Source organism: Micromesistius poutassou (genome assembly GCF_964030765.1).
Source record: "Micromesistius poutassou genome assembly, chromosome: 3".
In the NCBI taxonomy this organism is placed as follows: Eukaryota; Metazoa; Chordata; class Actinopteri; order Gadiformes; family Gadidae; genus Micromesistius; species Micromesistius poutassou.
Window position 1 is genome coordinate 9,617,398 of NC_140273.1, and position 27,954 is coordinate 9,645,351.

Here is a 27,954-nt window from a genome sequence, read left to right on the forward strand (position 1 = left end):
CATTTAAAGCAACAGTTTCCAGGAAAGGAAGAGCTCTTTGAGCTTCAGTAGAGTACACCATTCATCAGTAGCAAAGCACCTCCAGTGTGAGTCTGAAACCCAAACTTGTGGCCAACAACAACACGTCTGGTGTAATAAATGTGCGAGTGACATTGCTCCAGTTCTTGCTACATATGCTGCTCTGAAACCAGAGGAATAATACAGTTTACCCTAGAGACGTAACCTATGTATCCTCAGCATAACAGCCATTTGGCGTGTGCGCGCGTCTCAGTTCCATCCAGGTCAGTCAGTAGTAAGAACGACTCATGGGATCATCACCAGTGTGAAACGTATACGAGCAGTGTGTGTGTGGAGTACAAGTGTACTTCATCTATGGGGTCATGTATCTGAGTAGTCCTTAGCAACGGCACAGCAACAGCTCCGGTGTTTGATTACAGAGACAGAGCCGATGCAGTCCCCATGATGCACTCATCGCTTGGTGGTGTCATTGTCTGTGTGTTGTGTGTCAGTTATCCTGAGCATCACTACGTACTAGTTTATCTTCATCTACGCACTTCCCTGTATAATAACTACGCTGTAGTTTGTCAATTGCACATCTAAAAACATCTATAAATACCTTGTTGTATGCATGCGTCAGCCCTAGTGCAGTCAGACGTCTTTGTGTCTCTGTATAGTAGAGTGTATGTGCGTGTGCGCATGCGTGTGTGCCTGTATTTGCTTGACAACATGTAGGTTGAGAGGGAGGGAACAGCCGTGGATGTGTTCCAATACTTAAAACTACTCCTAATGTGCTAAAGCAAAAAGGTATTTAAAGTGTTTGCAGCGGCTACCCCTCCCCTCAGTGATGCGTCTCCAGCTCCACCACCGTCCAGTCCCCCTGGGGGGCGCTGCCGGCTGCCTCGGGGGAGAAGCTGCTGACGGAGGTGACGGTGGCAGAGGAGGGCGGGGTGAGTGGGGGGAGTAGGCGGGGCCAGAGGCTGCTCTCCAGGGGGCTGAGGGTGCCCCCCGCGCCCCCGGGCAGCAGGAAGAGCGGGGAGGGAGAGGAGGCGCAGCAGCAGCCCTCTGCGGTGAGCAGGAGGCTCTGGTTGATCAGCTGCTGCACCATGTCCACCTTCTTGCCCCAGTCGAGGGGGTGGGTGTGGTGGTGCCTGCTGGGTGTATGGGGGGAGTCGGGCTGAGGAGGGGGAGGTGAGGGAGGGTTCTGGGACGAGAGCGAAGAGTCAGAGTCTTCCGACGCCACGCGCTCCAGGTGAACGTCGTTCTCCGTGACTTGCCGTCCCTCCCGCTGCTCCTCGGCGGTCCTCAGCTCCTCGATCTCCTCCTCGGCGCCCTCCTCCTCGCTGTTCTCCAGGGCCTCGTAGATGGTGCAGAGGCCAGAGGAGGGGGACAGGAGCAGGGAGGCTGCAGCCTGGGCCTGTTGGCCTTCCAGCTCCTGCTGCCACTGCATGATCTGCTGCCTCTGCTGCAGTTCCACCTGCTGCTGCTGGAGCTGCAGCTGCAACTGATCCCTCCTCTGCCTCTCCACCTCCTCTTTCCTCCTATCCTCCATCTTCTCTGCTTTCCTCCTCGCCGCCTCCGTCTCCTCTGTGGCTCTCCTCGCCACCTCCTCCTCTGCCCGCATCTTTACCTCTCCCTGATTCTGAAACTCCTCTGTCCTCTCCACCTCCGCCTCCTCAGCAGGCTGGCTGTGGAGCTCCCTGCGTTGCTGGAGCTCCAGGAGCTGCTTCTGGTGCTGAGCCAGCCTGTTCAGCTGGGGGCTGCGGGCCTGCAGGCCTCCTGCGTTCCTTGGTGGGAGGTCGGCGCAAGTCAGCCTGGGAGTGGTGATCACCAGGTCGCCCCGGGGCATGATGACATCACAGCGCGTCGCTGTGGACGGTTGGGGGGGCTGGCCTCGCCGGCGGCGGTGGGGCTGTGGCAGCGTGCTGAGCCCTGCGTACGAGAAGGGGGGGGGGAGGGGAGGAGGGAAGCGGGAGAGAAGGAAGGAGGGGTGGGAGATCACGGTAGCGTGGCGTTACAGTGTGACAGGCAGCAAGGGAGCAGTGAGTGCAGTGCAACTTGGCTGAAAAAAAGGCTAAATGGATGCCAGCTTCTTAGTAAATAACATGAAAAAGTCATGCAAGGCATAAACATCAGCAACAGACCAGCAGCTAGGCTTTTGATACTTCAGAGTAACCGTGGGTCCTTAACATGCAAGCTTTGCAAGCTTTTGCTTTGCACAGGTTTTGTGTTTAAAGATTCAACACCAGAGTATCGTGATGAGTTACCAGCTATAGTAACGTGATGGTGGGGGATAGATAAAGATCATATCTAAGCAGAGAGCAAAAGAAAGCATTCCTTTTTTATTATTTGGACCTTTTGTGTGAAACCCGAAAGAGAAGACAAAACAAGCCGTGTGTGCAAAAACAAAGCAACGTCCTGTATATGCAAATGCTACCACATAAAGTGAGCCAGTGACAACCAAAAAGTTAACCACTGCAAATAGAAAGCCTCATGCTCGCCTGGCAAGTCATCCATGCAGTCATACACAAACAATGACAAAGGAGCCAAGGGGCAAATAGCTTGGCTTTAGAAACAATCAATTCACTTGGACTTCAATTATGAGCCTGCTCATAAAACTACATACGGTTAACATTAAATATATTGTTTTAGGGCTGAAAGTCCCAGAGCCAAGGGTGTCTTTTGTGCAACAGTGTGGCCATGCGTACGGTGACTTCCCCAGGGGGACAGTAGGAGAGATGAATCAGCCAGAGCCAGCAAAAGCACCAGAGAGAGAAAACATGAAAAAAAACAGAAAACTGGCCAGGTAATCGTTTGAGTTGTCCAAGTAAATAGTCTTGTTGAAGGTCTTTGTAGTGTCTGTAGGCGGGTCCATTCAGAACAAAACAGCAGGGTCTGAGCCCGTCAGAAGGGTTCCCAGTCGGTCTCTGCAGACTGAGGGGTTGTGCAGGAGAGCTGCAGAGGTCAAACTATACAGAAAGGACCACTGTTCTGTATGGACGGGGGACAGGTAGTCCACGTCTTCATTTAGACATGAGAATATGCAAGAAAGTGCTTTTTGTTTTTGATAAATTAAAAATACCCTTAAACGTATGTCTATAAATTGAGGTTACGGTAAGAAAAAAATATTGCACAATTATTGCTATGGTTCTGAAAAAATAATACAACTACAATCCAAACTATGAAATATGTTGTTGCGTGCACCTCCCCCCTCAGCTTTCAGTGACTAAGAGCTTTTGTTTTCCATTCACACTCAGACCCCTGCACACGTAAATAAAGCTGTCCAGGAATAGAGCACTTAATGGTAAAAAAAAGTCTAATCTTTATTTAAAGCGTTTCATTATTCCAAAATATGGACAAACAGAAATGAGGGGGAAAGGCGAAGGGTATATTCAAACTTTAAAGTGCAAGGCAAGAATAGGAGTAGTGGGGAACGGAGTTGCAAAAATGGAAATACATTTTTCTTTGTATAGTAAAAAAGATGGGATGAGAAATATATTAAGGGGAACACCACGATTTTCTGACCGCATTGCATTTTCTTCCCCAGGGTCAACATTCCATTCCTTTTTCAATTTTAAATTGTAAACAGTCATTCTATGGCAGCTGGATGTGACAGGATAATGCAGTGTTAATTACCTAAATAACACACACTCATACAGATCTTGTTATAGTAAATAGTAGCAATTGCACATACAGGAGTTTAAGCCATATAATTTGTAAGGGGAAAGGATATACCAGAGGGAAAATGGCACTGTGTTTACTTCCCTTTCTTTTTGCTCTCTGTTAAAGTTTGACTTTGATCACAGCCACCCACGATACTTCAGGAGGAAACAATGACATTGATTATAACACATTTCCTTTTTTGTTTATAGAGCCTTGCGTTAGGCAGAGTGGGTACAAGCACAGCTCTTTGCGACTCCCGGCTACTATACGTTACCTGCAAAACAGTTCTCAGTCTTTTCACAGATAGCCGAGTAGTACGGAGGCTGGGGTTCATCATCTCCGCCATCGTCGCCTCGCGTCCGCGCTTCCGTACCGGAAGAGCGGACGACATCTGACCCGTGCACCGCGTCTTCGTCCGCTTCCTGTTGCCCGCACTGCAGGTAGTTCTGCTCCGGGGAGAGGGGCTGGGTCATGGGCCGCTGTGCAAGGGGCCCCGGGCAGGGGACTTCCTCCTTTGCCTGCTCGGGCCCCTCTTCCAGGGAGAAGATCCCGGGGCTGTGGGCGAAACCGTCCCCTGGTGTCGCCGAGTCGTTGTAAGTGGCACTGAACGCAGAATCGGCAGGCGGGTAAAAGGCTCCACCGCCGTAGGGCAGCTCCTCTCCCTCCTCCACCGCCGAGAGGCAGCGCTGGGCCAGCCGCTGCGTGTCGAAGGAGCTGTTGACAATCCCCAGGTCCAGCAGGGCCTCCCCCTCCGTGTCGCTGGCCTCCTCCTCGGTCGAGGAGCAGGACGAGGCCTGGGGGGAGGCAGGGCTGTCCGGTGGGAGCTCCGTGAAGGCGGCCCTTCCCGCTTTCCCCTCTCCCTTCTGCCCGTCTGAGATGCTCTGGAGCTCCTCCCCGGCCGTGCCCTGGTCCGTTGGGGGCTTCTCTGCTTGGTTATTGTCTTGGAGCTCCTCGGGGGTGCTGATGTCACTGCCCAGGGACATGGCAGGGCAGGCACTGGCGGTGGAGGGCAGGGTCTGCATTGGCACAGACCCGGACTGATCTGTTTCGGCCTGATCTTCTGCTCTCGGTGGATCGTCCTGGTCCGAGGACGGTGGGGAAGCCTCGCGGATCTGAGGGCTGAAGTGTGCGGAGCCCAGTTCCAGCCATGCGTGGGCTGGGGACTGGGTTGGGGTCTCGCCGTCTGCTTGCCAGGGGTCTGCGGTGGGGCTGTTAAGGGCCAATGGCGGGGCTGCTTGGTCCAGGGGCTGCTGGGCCTGCGCCCAGGGGTTGGCAAGGCCGAGCGGTTGGGCCCACTGATCGTCCAGGCCGGCCGGCAGCTGAGGAGGCGGGGGAAGCGCCCGGTTCAGGTTGTCCAGTCTCTCGTCCTCAGCCAGGTCATCTTCATCGGCGTTGCCGTAGCTTTCCAAGCCGCTCTCGGTCACCGCCTCGCTGGCCATCTCCACGTCGTCATCCTCCTCCTCCTCCTCCACCTCTTCACCACCACCGTTCAATTCGTTGTCGTGCCGGGGTCTCAAGGGTGCCTCCGCCCGCTCCGAGCCCACGTCCATGTCGTAGACACGGTCCTCCTCGTCGTAGTCCTCCTCGTCCAGGTCGTGGGCCGGTATGTCCGGGACCTTCTCCAGGTCTGGCGAGCCAACTGACGCCCCCTCCATGTCCACGGCCCCCTTGAGGCTGCCGTCGCCCAGGTCATCCGTGCTCTCCGTGCCCTCCAGGACCCCCGGCGCGCTGAGCTCAGACGCCCCCTGCTGGCTTCCGCTGACGTCCTCCGAGTCCAGCTCCGAGAGCAGGGCCCCTCCGGCCCTCCATGCGGCCCCTGCGCCACCGGCAGGACCCGCAGACCCGGGGCGGGACTCCTCCGTGGCCTGGGTGGTCCCGCTCATCTCCGACACGGACACGGGCAGGCTGGCCTCCCGTTCCTCCTCCTCCTCCTCCTCCTCATTGAGGTTGGAGGTAGCGACCGCCTGGTAGGGAGTCTGCTCGTGCAGCTGGGCATAGGAGACTGCCGGATCCTTCTGCTCCACGGACGGATCCGGAATGGAGACCTCCGCCGGGAGAACGGCCGCCGCATGTTCAGGTTCTGAGGAAGCGGCATTTTCCACTGGGCCTGCGGAGGGAGACGTCAGTGACCGGGCACTGACCGGGCTGCTCGGTAGAGAGGGAGCAGCAGCCGTCGTGTCTTCGGTAGAAGGCGGAGCGGGGGGGTCCTCGAGGGGGGTTGCTGTCGAGATCAGCGCCTTGCCCCCGTCTTTGGGTTCCCCAACGATGGCTTCGGCAGCCATCGCCACCGCGCCAGTGGCGAGAGCAATTGGGACGTCCGGGAGAACGGCCACTGGATCAGTGTTGGACTTCACTTTGGTCTTCTTGACAGCGCCAATTGGATGGACTGCATGGGTGGGTTTGAGGCCATGTTTAGCCTGTGACGCGTCACCGGGCTGCAGCTTGGCCGCGAGGGGCTGTCTGGTGTTGGCAGGCAGCCGAGAGCTGACCACCAACTTCTTCATAGGCATCGGTTTAAGAGTGGCTTCCTGTGTCTTGGGACGCAGTGCTTTGGGATCCGCTGCCTTGGTGGTAGCTGGACCTTTAGAGGGAGGGTCGGGCCTAGCTCCAGCCTTAGACGGTTCCGTTTTCTTTGGGTTAGAAGATGTCCAGGGCGTAGGCTTCTTGGCCGTTGGCGCAGCAGCAGAAGCTGGCCTGCTACCGACATCTGTGGCGACGAGACCAAAGAACATGAATTAACTTGAGGAAAGCCGAGCATGCAGGGTAAACGGGTGCATCTTGTAGGGTTTTAATCCTGCTAAACATGCCACGTGTTTTCATGCCCGTTATCAAGTCTGTTATTTTTAAGGGCAGGAATCTGACCAGGACAACAGAGGTAGCCAATAACTGAGGTAAAATGTTCAATTCCACGTACCTTTCGGAAGAACAGCCGATGTCTTTGGAGGCTGCGGTGCTGTGGCTCTGACCGTAGAGGGCGCCACAGTTCTGGAGGGGGCCGGTTTAGAAGGTCTGGTGGTGGTGGTGGTCTTGGTTGGAGCGGCGGTCTTGGTTGGAGCGGCGGTCCTGGTTGGAGCGGCGGTCCTGGTTGGAGCGGCGGTCTTGGTTGGAGCGGCGGTCCTGGTTGGAGCGGCGGTCCTGGTTGGAGCGGCGGTCCTGGTTGGAGCGGTGGTCCTGGTTGGAGCGGCGGTCCTGGTAGGAATGATGGTACTAACCGGTCTAACGGAGGCAAAAGGAAAAGACAAGAATGGCTGATAAATTTTTGGTGAACATCGGTGAACACAAAAAAAAAGTTGAACATTGCTATGCGCTATGACCACCTGCACATTAAGGACATGCATCTTGAAAATGATCAAGTTGCTTTGGAAGAAAAGCATCTGCTCCATGGCCTAACAATAATAGCAATGCAGCAGAATCAGACCTTTTTCTCACACACACACACACACACACACACACACACACACACACACACACCCTTTTGTAACATGACACCTGCACCATCATGTGCAATTACAAGCACACAAAGGCTGGAATTGCATCATATTGACCCACAAATCCAATTTGGCAAAGTACAAAAGACGAGGATCCACTTTGGGGCCCCATCCATCTACTACCGCGCCCTAACAGCTCACCAGCTCATCCTCCGAGAGAGCAGGAAGGAATGGACAGATGATTGAATAAGAAGAGGAAGAAAAGAGTGTAGAGACTAGACACGCGGTAAACAGGGAGGAAGGGAGGGAGACGAGCAGAGAGAGAAGAAGGGGAAATTGCAGGGAGCAGAAAAGGACAATATTGCCGCTTTTCCACCGCCAGTACCAACTCGACTCGACTCGACTCGCCTCGACTCAACTCGGTTTGGTTGCGTTTCCATCTAAAAAAGTACCTCTTCAATGTGGGCGGGTCGTAGAAAAGAACCTCTCCACCATAGACACAGTCGGCAAGCAGGGAAACGTCACTTCCGGTCAGGGCCGTGGGGGAAAACAAACCATTTTCCCCATACACACTCATGCAAAAAGGCGGTATTTTAAACCTTTGTCAAACGCTTGTCCGCTGTCATTTCTTGGTTTGAATCACTTGTATATGCTGTCAAAGGGCTATATATTAAAAAAATTATCATGATCGGGTCGATTGTTGTCCGTATATTTTTTTAAAAGTGGATCTTTCACAGTTGGTCTTCCCCCACAGCGTTGAGTCTAGGTGGGTGTTCCCTTGGTCGCCGGCTGTAGACACTCGGAGAGACAACAAATCTATATCTATATCGTAAAAACGCGGCAAGTGTTTGTCTCTTGCTGTCATGTCTTACTTTCAGTCACTTGTATGTGCTGACAAAGAGCTTTATCTTAAAAAACTTGATATAATCGGGGTCGATTGCTGTCCTTACGCTTTGAAAGAATGGATAAATGATCCTACACAATGGCCTGAAGTGTCATTCCCCGACATCTTTTGTTTTCTGATCGAGTCACCTGGTAAGGGAGTATATCACTTTTACTGACAATATGATGAATTAAACTTAACATAATCTCAGTAACTGACACTTAATGATGAATCAAATTTTACATTTCTGTACCTAATACCTGACACTTAATGCCGGCCGTGTCATCATCATCATCACCACTGATGCTATGCTATGTCACGCAGGGATTTACACACACAGCAATCTGAAAAACTACAGATCTCTGGAGGCTCATAATTTTTTTACAAGTGGCTTTGTCGGGGTTGTGCTCCATCATAAAATTGGATCGAACACCTTCCTGTTTCGATGTGACGTGAAGCCATCCTGGCGAGTGACTGATAAGCCGCATCGGACATGGGTCGCTGTACAGCAGGATGGTACTGTCCTGGCTGCCCACTGCGACTGTATGGCGGGGTATGTGTGTGTGTGTGTGTGTGTGTGTGTGTGTGTGTGTGTGTGTGTGTGTGTGTGTGTGTGTGTGTGTGTGTGTGTGTGTGTGTGTGTGTGTGTGTGTGTGTATGTGTGTGCATGATTAATTGATATGGATTAATATCAGAAAAAAATTAAAGCCTGCTGATGTCTTCAGCATCTGTGTATTTGTCAAAACCACCTTTTCAATCATTTCTTTTTAGATGTGAATCTAAAATTTTAATGTGAAACCTGAAAATACAATAATTTGGTGTAGTATTTTTATTGGGGGTGGGGTGGGTGGGGGACAATTCATGTTAATGTATATTCTATATTCATTATATATATAATGTAAAGGTAGTAACGATTAATCAAACATTCCTGTTTTTTGTTTTACGTTGTTTGTTATGTTAAACTTACCGGTGATGAAGTGATGACTACAGACATATACATGCTTCGATTGTGGATCCCACAATTGGCCAAAGTTGTCCTCCCTCTTTATGGCTTGCAACCATTGTGTTCTCCTTTCTGGCTCCGTCACACGGTTTGGCAAGATATAAAAGCTCAGGTTGTGATTTTTAAATTTATTTGCGGTGCAAAATGGTAAACAACAACTCTTCGGCACTGTCTCTCCGAGTGTCTACAGCCGGCGACCAAGGGAACACCCACCTAGACTCAACGCTGTGGGGGAAGACCAACTGTGAAAGATCCACTTTAAAAAAAATATACGGACAACAATCGACCCGATCATGATAATTTTTTTAATATATAGCCCTTTGACAGCATATACAAGTGATTCAAACCAAGAAATGACAGCGGACAAGCGTTTGACAAAGGTTTAAAATACCGCCTTTTTGCATGAGTGTGTATGGGGAAAATGGTTTGTTTTCCCCCACGGCCCTGACCGGAAGTGACGTTTCCTTGCTTGCCGACTGTGTCTATGGGCGGGTCGTCATTGGGTTTTAATCACGGGAGACGCGATTCCCGGGAAATCTGAATCTGATCAAGACTATTTCCTGATTCCCGGGAAAGGTTATGATGGGAAATAAAATAAAAAGCGCAATGACTGCGCGTCTATTGTTGTCATACGGTAACGTTGATAGAGGCGAAACTCGAGCCCTAGGAAAGGAACGACACTGAAACGAAACAGCGAAACGCCGGTCCGTGGACTCCAGCCACGCCGGACACACACAACCACGCCCGACACACATAACGACGCGCAGCCTAACTCTAGCCCCGGGAAAGGAGCGACACACACGGCGAAACGCTGATCAGTGTCCCCCTCGGGAGCGGGTTCGTGGACTCCAACCACGCCGGACACAACTTAACTTGAGTGAATATTCCCATTTACAGCCGCTGGCCAATCAGTTACCAGCAGCCTGTTTACGTCACACAAAAGTACCTACTCCGCTGGCATGGAACCTCGACGGAGGTAGTACTAAAAAAAAGTACCCGGTACTAGGTACCAGGTACTTTTTTTGCCAATGGAAACGCAAATAACGCGTGGCGAGTCGAGTCGAGTCGAGTCGAGTAGGTACTGGCGGTGGAAAAGCGGCATATGTAGCAGGGGGAAGGATCAAAACAGCAATGTAGGCTGGGGGATGAAGGCCCACCAAGAGGAGAACAATGAGGATGACACAGCAAGTAGTCTTTGAACAATGGTAGTTCTTATCATTACATCTTACTTTGTATGCAGAATTCCATTCAAATTAGCACAATGCTGACTTTTTAACCTGTTTGACCAATGCTGACTTTGACAACATTCTGAATCAGTATAGGATAACAGCATGGGCCTGCAACTACTGGTTTAAGTAGGCATAATAGATCATTTTGGTTTCATGTCATTATAAAATCATAGCTTTTTCCAAGGTTTTGAGGTCATCATCAATCTGCAAAAAAACAAGTAAACAAGGTTGGACCACATTCAAAATATATAAACTACCATTTAACAGGGCTTATGAGAACTAGTGACCTACATCAGAATGCAGTGGCTGTGGCCCACTTGTACACGGAAACTCTGTATTCAGCAACATTTCACGAACAGTAATAAAGCGCCTGATGTATGTGCTGCAGTAGCTAGTGACCCTTCTAACAGAGTCATTGGGATAAACCTCAAGCTGCATATTCTCCCTGGGTGAACACTCCTTCACAATCTACATCCTTCACCTTCTATTCCAGACCAGCTCAAGTGAAAATGTATATTTTTAACTATTTAAGTTGTGGAAGTTAAGCACAACTTAACTTATCCAGGTAGTAATTATGTTAAAAACAAGTCTGTTCAAGTGAAAAGTAAGCAGTCAATGGCATAGGAGATCACATCTGCATGAAACTACTACTACCGATGAGATGCTCTGAAAAAGGGATTCAGAAAGCCTAGCACTCCTAAGTAGGAACGGTTTGTAGGACAATACAGTCTGGTCAATGAGAAGTGGGTGTCTTCTTCATGGTTATGGCTAACATTACATTTTGATCATTTTCTAAAAATGTCTAATTTTGTATAAATCATTTTCAAAATTAAAGTAGCAGAGGAATATAAGCGTTTCCTGACTGTTAAATCAGCATACATTCCTGGATCATTTTCCCTTCCCATTATGATAACACCAGGTTCAGCAGTGCAGCAGGGCTTTCCCCTAGCCAGACAGTGGGCTGTACACGGGGACTACAACAACAGGTTAGCTCCCTGGATGATAACAACGGCTTCACACACACACACACACACACACACACACACACACACACACACACACACACACACACACACACACACACACACACACACACACACACACACACACACACACACACACACACACACACACACACACACACACACACACACACAAGTCTGGGAAGCAATGCCATTTACGAGATATTAACAACCTAACGGTAGGTCTTCAGAGCAGAGGGGTCAGAGGTCAGCAGGGATCTTCCCTTTCTTCACGAGACTTCTGTTGCAAGCTCAATAATAGGATGCAAACCCTTCAAAAGAGCACTACTAGCCATTAAAATACTGAGCGACCCCTCGAAAACTCCACATGAAGTGTTTTACAGTCAGTCAACTATACTTTTTCTCTTAAAAAAGGCCAATTTCTGTTCCAGCAAGTATAAACAGAAGACGGACAACATAATCCAAGACATTCAATTTCAACGCAAAGCACAATTCTCAAAGAAGACCACCACGAGCGTGACTGTCCCACCATTTAATGCTCAGTTTGATCTGCGAACAATAGAATTTAAAACATATTGTTTTGGCAGTATTCTGGAAATGTGACCGTGAAATTGCCAGTACAGATTTCCCAGAAAATCGATCCCTGTTTCCATTCACACATGCAGTAAAGGTTCCGGAACATTTATAGGATAGACTGCATCAGTGAAAGGGGCTAAACAGACAGAAGAGAGTTCAATATATGACACACAGGAAAGAGATCACCGTGACAATACAATGTTGGTGTTGTAAAGCATCCAAAACCAGCAGGTCTGTCCCTGCTCTCAGAGGGCAGGGCATGTTCCCGGCGCCTGTGTTTGCTTACAGCTGGCTCCTCTACAATAAATGTACTGCGGCCCCAAGTTGGCATGGTGCAGCCTAGCAACCACTACAGAAAACCCAATAAAACTCTGCTCTTCTTAAGCACTGGGCACAGTGACAGCATAAGAAACAGGACGTCTGAGAGAAAATAATTGTTATTTGCATAATTAACTTCTATGACGGGTTGGTTTAGCCACACAGTGTCTACCCTAAGAGGACTGTTCAAAACAGATGGACAATATGACCCACAACACAACGTCCAGATGCGGAACTGGACCCAGACAATCACCTAACTTGTTGAGGAACCATTACATTTGCATTGATTTATCCAATTGATCGACTAAATGATATCCACTGATTTAATGCATGTTTGACTGCAAGTACTGTCATTTAATCTAGCACACATAAGCCATAAACTGGCAAAACCAGGCAGTGCTGTACAACCAAGAACCTTGTGGCTCCCTCTAGCAGCACCAGTGACGGGGCCACAACATCATCAGTAATAACGGCACTATTCAAAGCCAGAAAGAATCATAGGATACAGGGGGAGGGCCGGGCCTGGATGAACCAAGCAGCAGATGAGGAATGAGGCTGCGTTGGAGGGGGTAGATTAAGGCGTCTGATTATTGATTTCTGGCTGAGATGCAGCGAGGAGGGAGGGGGGTCTACCTGAACGCCTGGTGGAGCAGGCCATGCGAAAGAAGATGGGAGCAGGAACATATAGGCAGGCTGGAGGAGGGGCCAAGACAAAGATGGATTATCCAAACAGCTAAAGGGTAGTAATTTGAGGTCTTACCATTGATCCTTCATGGGACCTGGCCGTCCCATGCTACCATGGCAACAAAGGTAGCAGTATGGGATGACACAGCAGTGAGCCTATTACATTCAGTTACGTGATCCATCAAAATTGTGTTTTTGCTCAGCTGGAAAAGCAGAGTTCAGAGCAGGTGTGTTAGGCAAACAATGTGCCATTTGTGACGAAAGGGGTACTGTCAAGACTTGAACTACCATGTAGATGTTTTAACTTTTTTTTTTCTTTAGAAATCGTAACAGGTTTCAGGTCTCATCTGGTTAGTGGAAGCCGTTAAGGCCTTGTCATCTTGTTTTTCATGCCTGAAATCTTTCACTTCCTGCCCTGTGTTATCTGATGTGGTTTGTTGTGAAAACTAACAGTGAAAACTAATAAAGATCAAATTAGAACTGGAGTTGACACAAGGTGTGTCATCACCCACCCACACCCATGGATGAAAGCCATTTTTGGTTGTAAAAATACAACATTTAATATTAAAAAAATGTCCATGATAAAAAAATGCCCCATTATATTGCGCTTCTTAATGGTTACTCAGTCAAGTCAAAATGTATTTGACTGAATTTGTATAGCCCTAAATCAGTCAGTCTCAAAATACTTTACATGCCATCACCTGCAGTGTAAATGTATATTCACATTTCTCTAAACCCAATATAATTTGACTTAGCAGAACTGCTTTAACACCTCCTTGGCATATGTTCCACTGACCAGTTGGGATTTGGGATAATATAATGATACCCCTCTAGTATATGCACTTAAACACGTCATAATAAAAGCGGTTACCAAAATGTTTTGACAACTGAAATTCCCTCTCCACAATTTCAAAATCTGCCCATTTGGCAAAGGCACTCAAGAGAGCTCAGAAAATCAGGAGGTCCACAGTAAACAGCACCCCCAAAACCCTGAACAAAGACGTGGCCTTTTTTCTTTCCTGCATCTCTTTAAAGAAGGAGTTTAACTGGAGTGTTTGGCTTGGACAAAGCCCCCGTTCTTCAGCGTAGCTTTGAGCGCTAAGGCCCTCAACCACTTTGGTTATTTCCGTCGTAGTGACTCAGTAGAGTGAAAACCCGAGCTGATAACAACCCAGACAGGCCACAATAGAGGTCCTTCTTGGTGGGTGTTTTTCTGGCAGCCACGTAAAACAAAGTCATCCCTTCATCACATAAAATCGCGGGCGGGAATGAGCGCTCTGTGAGGTTGGTTCCGGATCTCCAGAGCAGAGGGATTGGCCAGTCATTGGTTGGCCAAACTCATTTTGTGACCTTACAGTGGTAGACACATGCTACTTTTTAAGCAAAGACGAAAGACACCCAATTGAGTTAGTAAAACAGCTTGAATATATAAAACTAAAACCGAAAACCAACTGCAAAGAAAATATATTCTGATACTGAAGTTGATTAGTTCTTGTCTGTACAGCAACTATGTTGGGGTGTCAGTGTATGCGTTTCTGACATGATAGTAAGACCGACTACGACAATGTCCCCCAGCAAGTATCCCTAAATCCCCCGTAATAGTCAAGGTATGTCATGGATGACCGGCAAGGCATACCTGGTTGCCTTGGTAATGGCTGTCCTATCAGGCTTGGCTCCAGTGGAGCTGCTGGGTTTGGGGACGGTGGAGGTGGCTGGTCGACTGGCAGGACCTGAGAAGAATGGAAGGAAAGAAGACAAATTGAACTACACTGCAAGACAAAACATGGACACAAAGACACATGCCCATCTCCGATTCAAGTCACTGTCAATATAAAAGACTTAATTTGATCATTTGACTCCAGGTATAGCATTATTCCTGATGTACAGAATTTTTAATCTTCTTATGGTAAATCTTCCAATCATGATGATGCTAATAATATATAATAAGCAATGATGGCCACGCCCTGCCCTGGAGAAACCCCCCACCTGTAGTCCTGGGTCTGGCTCCGTTAACAGGCCCCACTGGGGCCCTCTTGGGGACACTGTTGGACACCTCGCCACCGTTGGCTACCTTGGCAGGGGCAGAGGAGACTCTTGAACTTCCTGCGGGCTTCTTGTCTGCTATTCCTGTCTGGGTCCGGCCAGAGGACGCAGCTAGGGCTGCAGGCTTTTTAGGCAGTGGCCCGGTTGTCTTCAATGCTGCTTGTGAGGCATGGGCCTTGGTCTTGGTCCTGGCTCCTCCTCCTCCGACTGCAGCAGAGGTGGTGGGCTTTGTTTTAAGCGAGTCGTTCGGCTCGACTTCGGCCTCATTCATGGCAAGCGTGTCACTGCCCTCCTGGCCAGCGGGGGGCGACGCTGCCGCTACCTCCTCACCTGGAGACACCGCGGACCCCCTCTCTTCAGCCAGCACGGCTGCAATCTGTGTGGAGGGCGGTTCTGTGCACACTACGGCTTCCGTGGGCTCAGTGGTTTCCATGGTTACCCCATCCGGTTTCATCCCCTTCTGAGGCACGGGCGTTGCGAGAGTCTCGACGCAAAAGAACGCGGCGCCTTGCTGAGCTGATCCGGAAGCTCAGAGATTGCCTTGACTCCCAGACTGCTCTAGATAGTTTCCACACTGCAAAATACAAAAGCACAAAAGGAAACATGCATTATTGATAACTGCCACTGCCATGTTTGTTACTGATGATGCCCCATAGTACATCATTAGACAGCCCTCGTTTCATCTAGGCTTCGGGCACCATAGTGAGACTAGTGTCTCTAAATGATGCAGCAGTTACGTCCATCATCCCTCACTAGGCCAAATCAAACCTCATTTGGGCCTCACAGGAATTTGGGAGAACAGGAATAACAGGAAGTGCAGGAAAAACATAAGTGAGACACACTACTCCAGCTTTAGACCAGGGGGAACACGAGTGACCGCCACAAAACAACTCTGGTAAAAGGCTGAAAGATCACATTTTATGTTATTTTATGATTCCGATAACCAATGGCTCGACTGGACACAGTGAGTGGGAAGGGGGAGGGACGGAGTTGTGGTTTTGAGTGACGGCACAGGGGAAGCTTCACAATCTTGTGATGAGATGAACAGCAGCCCACAGCATGAGCAGACTGAAACCCACATGCCCTCTTGTGTCCCGATTGAAGGCCTCAATGGAAACTGAATAGTGGAAACCCTCAAACTTAGTGATTGTGTGCATTTACATGTCTCCCCAATTCATCTCAGTTCCCCTCATACGCAGACCACATCTCCTTCTGTTTCCGTGGCACCCCTCAGACATTGGTTTCTGTTTGCCCATCCCTAGCCCACTCCAAGCACATAGAGAACTCTTCCAGTAAATGGTTTGTGTGGTTGGGGAGGGGGTGCCTTGGCACACCCTGTGCCCCCCACAGGGCGTGTGGGCATGAACTCCCCCCAATTCTTCTTCTCAGTGAAAAATGTATAATTTAGAAACCCATGAATACTCATTATAGTCCCCCTGAAGAAGGACTTCAGGGGGAATACGTAGCGAAAAAAAAACACATTGAGGAATCTCATGGCGGGTGTCACTTTGATGTAATACTTGATCTGTATGGGGGGGGAAACTGATTTTGGCACCACATCCCTCGACCGCTCACTTTAATTTGTTATTCCTGCAGCCTCTGTTGAAGTGTGATGGAGTACAGAGAACGCTGAGCGAAAACCATTTTAGCACGTTTCCCCTTCTGTTGAAACGCTGAGCGTTCCTGCTGACGGGCGGTTTCTACGAAATCGATACAGCACAAGTCGGCAGGCCAACCTCCAGACAGACCCTGGGCCTCCATGGCTAAACATTAACCCCAAGGGCCGCTCTCCTCGCTCACAGAACACCTTTTCAGAGCTGGCTCTCCCTCCTCTGGCTCGTGTTACAGTGTTCTCGGGGAAATGGTATCACAAGGGCTCCACTGAAACCCGTTGTGGGGGGTCGGATCAGAGGAGGGTAAACAAACAAGTCACTTGTTTTGGAGTTGCGTGAGCGGACCGGGTAGGAGATCGGGTTATTCATTGGTTCATAGTATTTAAAATCCCCCTCCCAGCCTACCCAGACGATGTTGATTGGGGGGTTTGGGATTTTTAGGTGCCAAGCACAAAGTGCGAGGCAACCTATTGTGATTCTAGTTGTTATTATTTATATTCCGCCGCGTTTGCATTACACAGCCTAAACCGCTCGCACGCTTTTTATGAAACTTACCAGACCTGTAGAGGTAGACCCAAGATTAACCTAGCGCAAATATTACACTGATTGGCCCAAAGGTGGCGCTATACCAACTTTGGTTTGGAAGTCGATCGCAAGTGTTCCCCCTATAATGCATTGAAAAAAACGAAAGAAGCCGGGACGTCCTATCCAAACCATAACACAACCAGCATGCCACACCTCATGGTAGTTTAGATAGTTTCCAGCCTCAACACAGCGGCTGAAAAGACCTTTGTCAACCTTTGGAAATGAGCACCAGAAGGGCTGCTTGGTGTGAAAAAAATATGGAGTGACGCACTTCATCAAACACAGAGAACCTCCATTGTATCCGCATCCAAAGCATTCCACCACGTCCTCGTTAGCATAACAAACACCGCAGCCCGAGGAAGAGTTGATACCTTAGTCTGGACGCCTCTGGTGCTAGCGCTGTGCGGCTATTATGAAGATTAGCTCGGTAGTGTACAGTGGGAACACTGATACAGAACTAGAACGAGCCAAAGGCTGGAGGTTGAGGTGCAATAAAGTGAGCCTGAAGACGAGACGATGTGTGCACGTAGATTTACATGAGTGGATGAAAGCCCTTGCAGTTATTTGCATTCCTCCCGTTGTTATGAAGAAGGTCTACTAAAACCCATGACTCCCTCTCTCCAGCCACTTTAATTACATCAGTCTCATCCCCATCTCTTGTTCATCCCCCCGCCTTCTCCCCCTCTGAATCGGGCTCTGTCCAGACAGTGGAAGAGGTGGGAGACAAAATAGGTCAGTTTTAATACTGTGTCTACAGCATGAGGGGGGGGAGGGATTTGGACTGGTTGCGGGAAAGGGAGCGAGCAAGCGAGCGAGCGAGCCGGGGTAGAACGAGGTTAGGAATGCATTGTTCCAACCGAGGAGGAGCGGGATGAGAAGTGTCCGGGTGGGGGTGCTGAGCTGAGCTTGGAGGGGGGGGGGGGGGGGGTGACACCGATTCCGGGGTTTAATGTCAGATATCCATCTGCCTCTATAAAACCCCGATCCTGGGTTGGTGCCCGTGGCCTGGATGTAAATGGGGAACAGAGCAGGGGCCGGGCCGCGGCAGGACGCCAGCGCTGTAAAACCACGGCCGATGAAACCACGTTGGGACTGCTCCCTCCGTAGAAGGCCAAGCGGGGCTAAAAGACACACTCATGGTAAACCCCAGCGCCAGGTTTGAGGATGAAGAACCGTTCCCAGCCTAGAATAACATGATCGTATCAGAAATGAAAGTATCCAATACAGATAACGGCTACGGGATATTTGTATTAAGAGATATTCTGATGGGGTTACTTTGCGCACACACACACACACACACACACACACACACACACACACACACACACACACACACACACACACACACACACACACACACACACACACACACACACACACACACACACACACACACACACACACACACAGAATAGCCCCGATAACATAGCCTATATCATTTCAGTGCCCCGCTCCCACCAACGCTAAATTAAAGGTCTTATCGTAACCCTAAAAGTACACATCATACAATTACAATACATGAGTTCATAACTTCACGCGGATATAGAAAATGTTTTTTATTATTATGTTACACCTTTCCTGCTGTCGGCTCCAGACCGTAGTTGAGGAGCACAGCGTTGATGTTCTCTCGGGGGTACCACCCTTCACTTTGACCGGCAGTGGGTCTGCTTATAGGTCAGAATATGGTCGGAATGAAGCGGCCGCCGATGATTGACAGGCTGGGTATTTTATTCTTAGTTTCACTAACGTTACAATTAGGGATGTCACGAGAACCGATACTTCGGTACCAAGTCGATACCAAAATTCAAAAAACGTGACGGTACTCGTTTTTCTTAGTACCGTAGGTACCGAAGATGCAATTCCTCCGGCCTAACCCTAACCCTAATCTACACGGGAACATGGAAGACGGCAACTGCAGCGAGTGTGACGGCTCCGCCTCGACTCGTCGATAAAAAGAATAGCAAGAGTCATGTCTGGAAGTAGCCTACTTTGGACATTTGGAACGCTGCGCCGCGCGACTGTTTCAGACGGGCCCCGTTTCAATGTTGCGCTTCTAAACACGCATGGTACGACTGCGTTCGGCATCACTTACTTGATGTTGTTTTGATTGAAGATCGGCAGGTTGTAGTGGGTGCTGCGGTGAACGTGTGCGTGCGTGCGTGTGTGTTGCGAGCGTATGCAATTTCAAAGTAAACAAACCAACTCAAAGCCGATGCATGCATCCAAAACTATTTGTTCAAAACCAAATAAACAAATCAAAAACAGCGTTGCTTATTCGCTTCAAATACTTTTCTTTTCAAAACTTGGTAATTAATACAGCGCGGTACCGAGCGGTTGAAAACAATGTTGGCGTCTCCTGTGGCTGCCTTGCGCACCTGCGTTATATTACTTAATATTAGGTTGTAAGTTATGTTTTAAACCCCGCCATGCACGCAAGTGTAAACGCGAGCCGCATAGCTGCATGACTGCCTGCTTTCAGCGCGTTTTTTATTATTATTACTTGAACGCTACATGCCACTGTTCTTTTTTTGTAATGTTATTAGTGGTTTATTTTTATTCATTACTTGAAGGCTACATGCCAGTGCCACTGTTTTTTGTAATGTTTAAATGTTTTTAATAAATAAAGTACATGGGATTTATTGTTTTGTTTTTGACCGTGGTATCGAATTGGGTATCGAGAATCGTGGAATTTCACTGGTATTGGTATAGACTACTCAATTTCTGGTATCGTGACATCCATAGTTACAATAGACGTTTGCACAGACGCAACCGGACTCGTTTGTTACTTCACTAAACTGACACACGCTACCGCTCGCTCTCCTCGCTCGTCCACTCACACTGCCATTCCCGCGCACACACATACGCTACTCTCGTAACACTTATTATTGACAACAGTTAGCCGAACATTATAGTGTCCCGGCCTTCCACTCCCTGTTGTCTCAGTTACACACACACACACACACACACACACACACACACACACACACACACACACACACACACACACACACACACACACACACACACACACACACACACACACACACACACACACACACACACACACACACACACACACAAGGGCGAGCGTGACCCGCGTGAATGAGAGCGTGGGGAGGGTGGTTGTACGTGCGTGGCATGGGGAGAGGTTGTTAGTGACAGAATGACTTGGGAATGTTTAAGATGTGGGCAGAGGGCGCAAGGGGAAAGTGGCAATACATGGTACAATAAAACAAATCCAAGACATTGCTAAATATGGGACAGAATCTTAAACTCTGTGTGCTGCTACTCCACACAGACACACACACGCACTACATCCACATTCCTGAGCCCAGCTGTCCACTTCCTTCATAAAAAACAAACAGCCAATAGCACTGGGTGCAGCATATTGTGCTCTTTTCTCATCTGAATTCAAAGCCCCAAAATAAAAAATAAAAAATGATTGTTGCAGCCCTACAGAGTGCTTAGACAAACAAAACACGCCTACACGCAACACAAACAAACATTGGCTTTAACCAGGGACCCTCTCCCCTCTGATCGTCACACTGATCACAGTCTCAAACCAGGGTGACCAGGGCTAATGGCCTGCAGGACGCTGGCTGTGAAAGCCATACAGGCAGCCAACAGACGACCGCTCTCGGAGAGGCTGGCGTGACAGAGACGTACATCGAGAAGATGTTCATTAATTAACTGCTGCGCGCACACAAGGCACTTTCTGTAGACCAGAGGGAACAGACCAGATTGCAGTGAAGCACTGAGAAAGTGAGACACAAAAAGGGAGAGGAGAGGGGCCCAGACAGAGAGGGGAAAGGAAGAGAAAAATAAAGAATTTGTGTGACATGGCATTTCCTGCAGAGAGAGAATTCTGCTTGGTTCCCATTATAGAACCGGGATCACATAAAACTCAGTTTGAAGGGCGCCAGCTGTCACCGGATCACAAACACACCCTCTAAAAAGGGTCTTTTATGTGCTCAGACGCAACCCTGGAGCGTGTTTACACAGCGCTCCAGCACACGGTCTACAAACAGGCACTCAGGTGCCTGACGAGACATGGGACCGGTTTAAAAAAAGATTAGAGATCCTGCAAGTACGCTTTTAAACTCTTCCAAATAAATACTGGGGAACTAAATAGGAGGTATTTGTGAGGGGAGTCCACGGGAGGAGTAAATGAAACACTTTGAATGGGAGAATGCATGTGTGGCTCATTCTCACCATACATGGCCATGCTGGAGAGGAGAGGAGAACCGCACGCTGGTGGGAGACAATCAAGCCGAGTGCACGGGGAGGACACTGGATATCTGTGCAGGAGGACATTCTACCTTTCCCTCGATGCTCTCATTCCACCCATTTATCTCTCTCTCCCTCCCTCTACGCACGGCTCCTTTTACATCTCTTCCCTCGCTCTCATTCGTGCCTCTCCACATATCAATGTTTTGAACCACATGCATCCGTGTATCCCTTTTTGCGCATCTTTCTTTCGTCTGTCCATTTGGGTCTGTCTCTTCCTCGCTGTGCATCGGACACACACACACACACGATGCTGTTGCTTGTCGGCTGTGGCTGCATGCGAGCCACGCCGCCTCTGGATTACACACCAGATGGTTCTGAACAGGTCAGGAAGTCGCCGGAAGCCACGTCTCATCTATCTGCAGTACTTCTGCTGTCCGTGTTACCATGGTGACAAACATAAACTATAATATATATATAAATAAAATACAAAAATAGCATTGCACCAGGAGACTCAATTGATAATTCCCCCCCTCTCAATAAAATGGGTATGAATCAACCGAATGACCAATCAGCAACAGTGTTGTCAAGAACTGTTTTGCTGGCTGAAACTCAAACAGTGCCGCCCCTCATGAGCTGCGGCAAAACAGAGTGCACAGGAAATTATAGTTTACATCTCCACACTCTGCAAGCACTGGGCTTCCGCAGGCTGCAGGCAAACCACACAGATAGACATTGTGTTTCACGGGGAATCAGTTCTCCAATTATACTGGACCACAAACAGTCAGACACCTCTTCAACAGTAAAGGCAGCGTCTTCCAAGGTGCTCTAACCCTAACATTGGAATGGGAGACCTGGTATTCTCTTCTTGTCTGGGTGGCTACTTCAAACCCAAACGGAGCATCGTGGATAGGTTGCTTTGAAATAGTGAAAGAAAAACAAGATATTTGGGGGTTTCAGACAGTTGTCGCCACATCTGCTGTGAACATCCTGCGTGGGGCCGGGAGTGTGTGGATGACATAATCCTCTAATCCGAGAACACCGAGCCATTTTGAAACCCCCCTCGCCTGAGCTCAACTGGTGCATACATTATACCCTAGACCGGAGGGAGGGTGGGGGCCGTATACTGGAGGTGTGCCAGGTCCTGGCCTGGGGGGCCTGGGGTTCATTGTGGGAGGAGTGTTCTTAATAGCAGCTCCACCCCTACATCATCCACACTTGAGTCGGTGGATTTAAAAAAAAGAAAAGTGTCCATTCATCAGTGGAACTGCGCAGGTCTGGCAGATAAGCACGCAGCTCAGCCGAATCAATGCCATAGGGGACAAGGACAAGGAGGGTGTGCTAATTGATGGCGACGTCGCTCAATAAGCCCGGGAGAGGTGTGTGTTAAGTGTGGCGGCGATTTAAGCAGACTCGCCGGTTAGCCTTTGTGGCACTGGCGAATAATCAAAGCGTGACAGCCTAGTGGCTAAACAGTGGTCTGAAAAGGCTGCAGGGCAGTGGGTTACAATCTGTCCCCCTCCATGGCAGGGCTTCAACCAGAGCTCCAGGCCAAGGCCTGGGCCCAGCCGGGCAGCCGGCCAGTGGGGCCAAGAAATGCCACAGGGAGCTACAGTATAACTAGAGAATGGTGGTAGGGCATGACCACATCATTTTAGTTTGCCCATCAATATTCATGACTTCCTTGTTCAAATCTTGACACATATTAGCATAACGCTTATTCACGGCGTGTATTTGCAATCCGGGTTTTACTGTTTCCAACGGTAAAGAAATCAACACAACGCTCATGTCTACCATTGTCGACGTCAATTCTCCGCCCCCCCGCCACACAAACCAACGGCCTCACATGCTCCTCCAGCCAGCAGGTGAGCTTCTGTCCAAACTCTCTCCCTCTGTCACTCGCCCTCTGTAGGAGGCAAGCATTCACGGATCGTTAAACAATGAGTGCGTGGACTGAAGCAATATGTCTTAATGGCGGTAAAACAACACAATGTCATGGAGAGGGTGGGGGTCTGGGATGGGCTGGGGACTGGCCCTTTTGTCTGAACAGCTCATCAGGCGAGCCCCCCTCCCCCCGCCCCTGTCGGCCGTGGGCGGGGATTAGGTGGGCCCAGAGGACGAGGGGTTGGGGGGCAGCTGGCACTAGGAGGCCTGTCCTGAATGACTAGACCTCCGAGAGGAGGACCAGGGACACCGGATAGTCTTCGGAGCACAGCCTGGAGAGGGTCTTAAGAGGTAGATCTATTATTTACGTCAGGCCATTGATGAAAACCCACAAGTTAAAGAAGCCAATTCAGGGTGAGGTAGTGAGAGGGTCATTCAGCTTTATTACATCGGGCTGAATTTTAAAAGAAAAGATCTTAAACCTCACCATTCTAGAGAGGGATTTTTGTCTCCAAGATCCCCCGTTTAGTTTACCAGACAGAATCACAGCACAACGACAGGAATTCTGTAGCAGCAACACCGTATGAGTCGCTGCTTTGGCAAATAATAATTCTTTAACCATTGCCAGAATTGTACTTTCAATTTAGCCAGGTCCTTGTATCTGGTCCAGCAGCCAGCTCACCAGGCAGTCGGCCAGCAGATAGTCGATACACTGCTGAGGAGCCTGAGGACTGGATCATAAACCGCAGTCCTTGGTGAGCTCAGACCAGCTCGACACCCAGCCCACATAACAACACACACACACACACACACACACACACACACACACACACACACACACACACACACACACACACACACACACACACACACACACACACACACACACACACACACACACACACACACACACACACACACACACACAGAAAACCTTGAGAAGAAGGCTCAACAATCCAAGCAAACTATGCTTTTTAGCCAGTTTTCTGCTTGTTTTTAGCCAGACCATGAACCAAACAGAATGGTGTCCAAAACATGAGAAAATAACCAATAATTACCAAGAAAGTGTGAGGCAATGCGCTAAAGCCATCAAACATACCCCATGGCCCTTGCCCAACACACAAAAAAGAGCTGACAACATAAAAAAAAAGCACTGAGGTGTGGGTTTGATAATTACAGCGTCTCTGACTGTGCCTTGCCAATATAAATCGCCAGGGAAAGGGCAGATGGCAAACCCACCATGACGAGGGCAACCACGCACGGCACCGTGCCACAGCCAAGCCGCAGATCAGGACCCGGCACCCAGCCAGACCAGGACCCAGCACCCAGCCAGACCAGGACCCAGCACCCAGCCAGACCAGGACCCAGCCAGACCAGCACCCAGCACCCAGCCAGACCAGCACCCAGCCAGACCAGGACCCGGCACCCAGCCAGACCAGGACCCGGCACCCAGCCAGACCAGCACCCAGCCAAACCAGGACCCAGCACCCAGCCAGACCAGCACCCAGCACCCAGCCAGACCAGGACCCAGCACCCAGCCAGACCAGGACCCGGCACCCAGCCAGACCAGGACCCTGCACCCAGTCAGACCAGCTGGCGGGTGACGGAATGCGCCGCAACTCTGTGGGAACATCATTCTGGACAGACGGGTGAGATCAGGGTGTGACCTGAAGCTGAGCAGCAGCATACGAAGGCCAAATGGACACCAATCCTCTCGACATTTAATATCTAGGGTTGGGCCATCCGTTCAGACCCTGGAGGACAGGATGAGAATGTTGTTTACCTTCATTGATGGTTATGACCGTTCAGCAGCATTCAGTCCAGAACAGAAAAACAAATTGACCAGTCAGTCATCCCCCTTTCAATCTGCCCATCGTTGAGGGCTAGTGTTTTAATTTCAAATTTCCAAAAAGGATAGACTCCCGGGGGATTGTCATGACCCTGTGTGCAAATGGCACACAGGGTGTGGCCCTCTGACCCACGTTGTGATTCAACACATTCTGTTGACAGGGACAGATAAGGAGCGGCAGTAGTCTGGAATCACACTGTTAATCATCATGTCACACAACACAACACGACCAGACCGATTCAACACCTGCTGCCTTCCACGCTGCTGCTGCTCCGGAGCCGGCCTCTCACAGCTGTTAAGCTGGTACGTGTCAAGAAAGGTCCAAATAAAGACCGGGGGAGGTCGCCTCTTATGGCCGTTCAAACGATCGATACAATGTCTCATTAGCAGAGAAAGGGGTGAGGCCGTGGCAGGTCATCCATGAGGGGATTGTGGATCAAGTCAAAACTACAGACAGGTGGAGCAGGTTTCACCGGGTTTAGCTACACGGGGCCCAGGATGACGGTGCCAAGAAGAGATAAGCACCTCAAGCTGAAGAGGAGAGCAGAGGCATTTCAGCCATCGCTGGCAGTCAGGTGAACGACATGACCCAGACGGAGCGGACGTGAGTGATGCTCGCGCACAGATCGGAGTGACAGGCAGCCCCACCTGACCACTTACACACAGCTGCGGCGTGAATTTAAAACTTCCCTATGGAAATGATCCGCCCGCATTCCCAAAGCGTTTCCCCACCCATTCAAACCTTGAAGCATATCAACAAGTACATCGAATCCTGGTTGGAGCACACCACCCAGACCCATACGGTCAGCATATCAGCCCAGCAAGTCATGTCATCAACAACAAGGAGGAATGTGTATATACACTTTTGATAAGGGACGTACATGCTGCACTACAGAATGGAAATACATCAGGCCGTTGCCATGTAATTTTTGCTGTGCAGATGTACATGAAGACGACAACATGAGAGTTAGGGTTGCATTGTCCACTACATTAAACTGACAAGTCAATTAGAAGGCATTTCACTCCATTTCACAGTGGGCAGTGAGGCAATCCTCATCAGCCAAATGCTCAGTGACCATCCAATCTGAACCCAATTAACACAGACGCCAAACATGTTGAGAGGGCAACAGCCCATTAATGAACAAATTTTCTGGGAGCCTCGAGTCACAGTTTTTGTTTATGTGAACAGATTGCTTCTTTATAAACAGACACAAAGCATCAGTTTCAAACTATTCAGCCAGTCCATTGAGGCCCAGATACTCAAATATTGTATTCATGTACAGGAAGTTCAGGAAGTAGTGCAAACTAGGGGATCCCAGCTCTTTACACGATGCCCATTCCCCTCACAGAGACCCATTCATGGCCAGCTAACCCGGTGGTGTTACCCGGGCTATCTTTAGGAGTGGATGAGCCAGAGCATCCTCTCAGAGTGTTGGTGTACAGTTCAATATTCCAGAGGAAATGGAAACATGGGCTTATCTGGGATGTTCTTAAATGTGCATTACAATAAAGACAAGCATATTGATGGACAGTAGTAGTTATCTTTCATCATTTTATTTTCCAAGTAAAAGAATATCTCAATCGCTCCACTATAGATATCCATCAATAGTCACCCCACAAATCCAATACGCAATTAAATTGATCAAATACACTTGATATTGTCCATAAAGTCCCCAGCTCCCAGGAAGTCTTTGTCCCCCAGGGCCTGCTCAGTGACTCCCTGCCTCGTTCTGAGCTCCACTTCCCAACAAGTGGGCCAAAAGAAACAAAAACAATTGAATGCCAAGGAGAGGAAATCACTACTACTCAGTACCCACAGCCATGTCCCATCCAAGTATAGAGGGTATATTAGTGTATACTACTACACTATTCAATAGAGCATGTTGGTAATACAATTCCGGTTTGTGGGAGGAGGACCTATTGGGTTGACATAGAGGCCTGCCAATTCACATTTAAAAACTTTTAGATTAAGATTGACCGCATAATATAATTAACGTACCAGATCTAGTTCTTATCCAAACCAAAAACAGGAGCATCCATTGAATAATAAACCTTCTGGTGGTAGTGTCCATGTGATAGTCTGCTCTACAACGACCTCACAAGATAAACTTCGGTCTGGCTGTAGGCTATATTCAAATGTGACTTTTTCCCCACATGGAAGGAACGCTTTAATGACATTTATGCGGCTTCGAAAGAACAGAGCCAGCCACAATCGTATAGACACAATAAATCATCCATGGTTTACCAGAAGCAAAGCAACTGGAGGCCCACTTGAGGGTGACAGAACAATAGATGTCTGTGCGGTCGGTGTTGGCACGCATGACCGCAAAATATGGAAAATAAATGCAATCGACTAAAAACGTGCACTGGCTGAGTGATACAGCGAAGCTGCGCACGACGCACCACTCGGCAGCCAGCGCGAGGGGAAAACATAAAGCACACCACCGCCCAACCATTACCCGCCGCGAGGCTACACGTCCATCATCTCAATCCACAACAAACTCTCGCTGTTGCAATTAGCCCGTGTAGAAAAAAAAATGCTTTCATTAAATTGAAGGCGGATTTGAGGCGGAAGATATTGGATACGGTCATGGGGAGCAGCGAAGGGCAATTGCTGCCCGTAAATATCAACAAAACCACGGATACACACGTTTGCGCGTTTAACAGCGTTTGAACCCGATAGACGTTGTTGCGTAGTCAACAACGCAATTCACCCCGCCGCTACGATGTCGCTTCGATGTTATTGACGTACCTTTCAAACGTCGAGGCACGCTTCCCCCCGGTTCTCGTCTCTAGAAGGAACAAACAGTGCCCTCCTTTTCAATTCAGCGGTGACTGAAATGCACTCAAAGTGTCGAGCGACGTAAATTTCGGATGAGTAACAATGAAGCCTTTGCGCTCTGAGGGCAGGCGTCCTTTCTCGAGCTCCCTTCACCCCGCGTTTCACTGGCAACAGACGGCAGCGGCGGTCTCCTTCTCTCTCTTAGTC

The 27,954-nt window shown here is 49.3% G+C and overlaps 1 protein-coding gene across 1 annotated transcript; it reads right to left on the reverse strand.

Moving 5' to 3' along the window:
* Nucleotides 1-260: 260 nt before the first annotated feature.
* Nucleotides 261-27,906, reverse strand: prr36a (proline rich 36a). The gene is made up of 6 exons (XM_084464916.1): nucleotides 27,718-27,906; nucleotides 14,751-15,381; nucleotides 14,401-14,494; nucleotides 6,575-6,876; nucleotides 3,935-6,367; nucleotides 261-1,929 (listed from the first exon to the last, which is right to left on the reverse strand). The coding sequence occupies exons 2-6, from the start codon at nucleotides 15,259-15,261 to the stop codon at nucleotides 839-841; spliced, it is 4,431 nt and encodes a 1,476-aa protein (XP_084321042.1). The 5' UTR covers nucleotides 15,262-15,381; nucleotides 27,718-27,906; the 3' UTR covers nucleotides 261-838.
* Nucleotides 27,907-27,954: the final 48 nt, after the last annotated feature.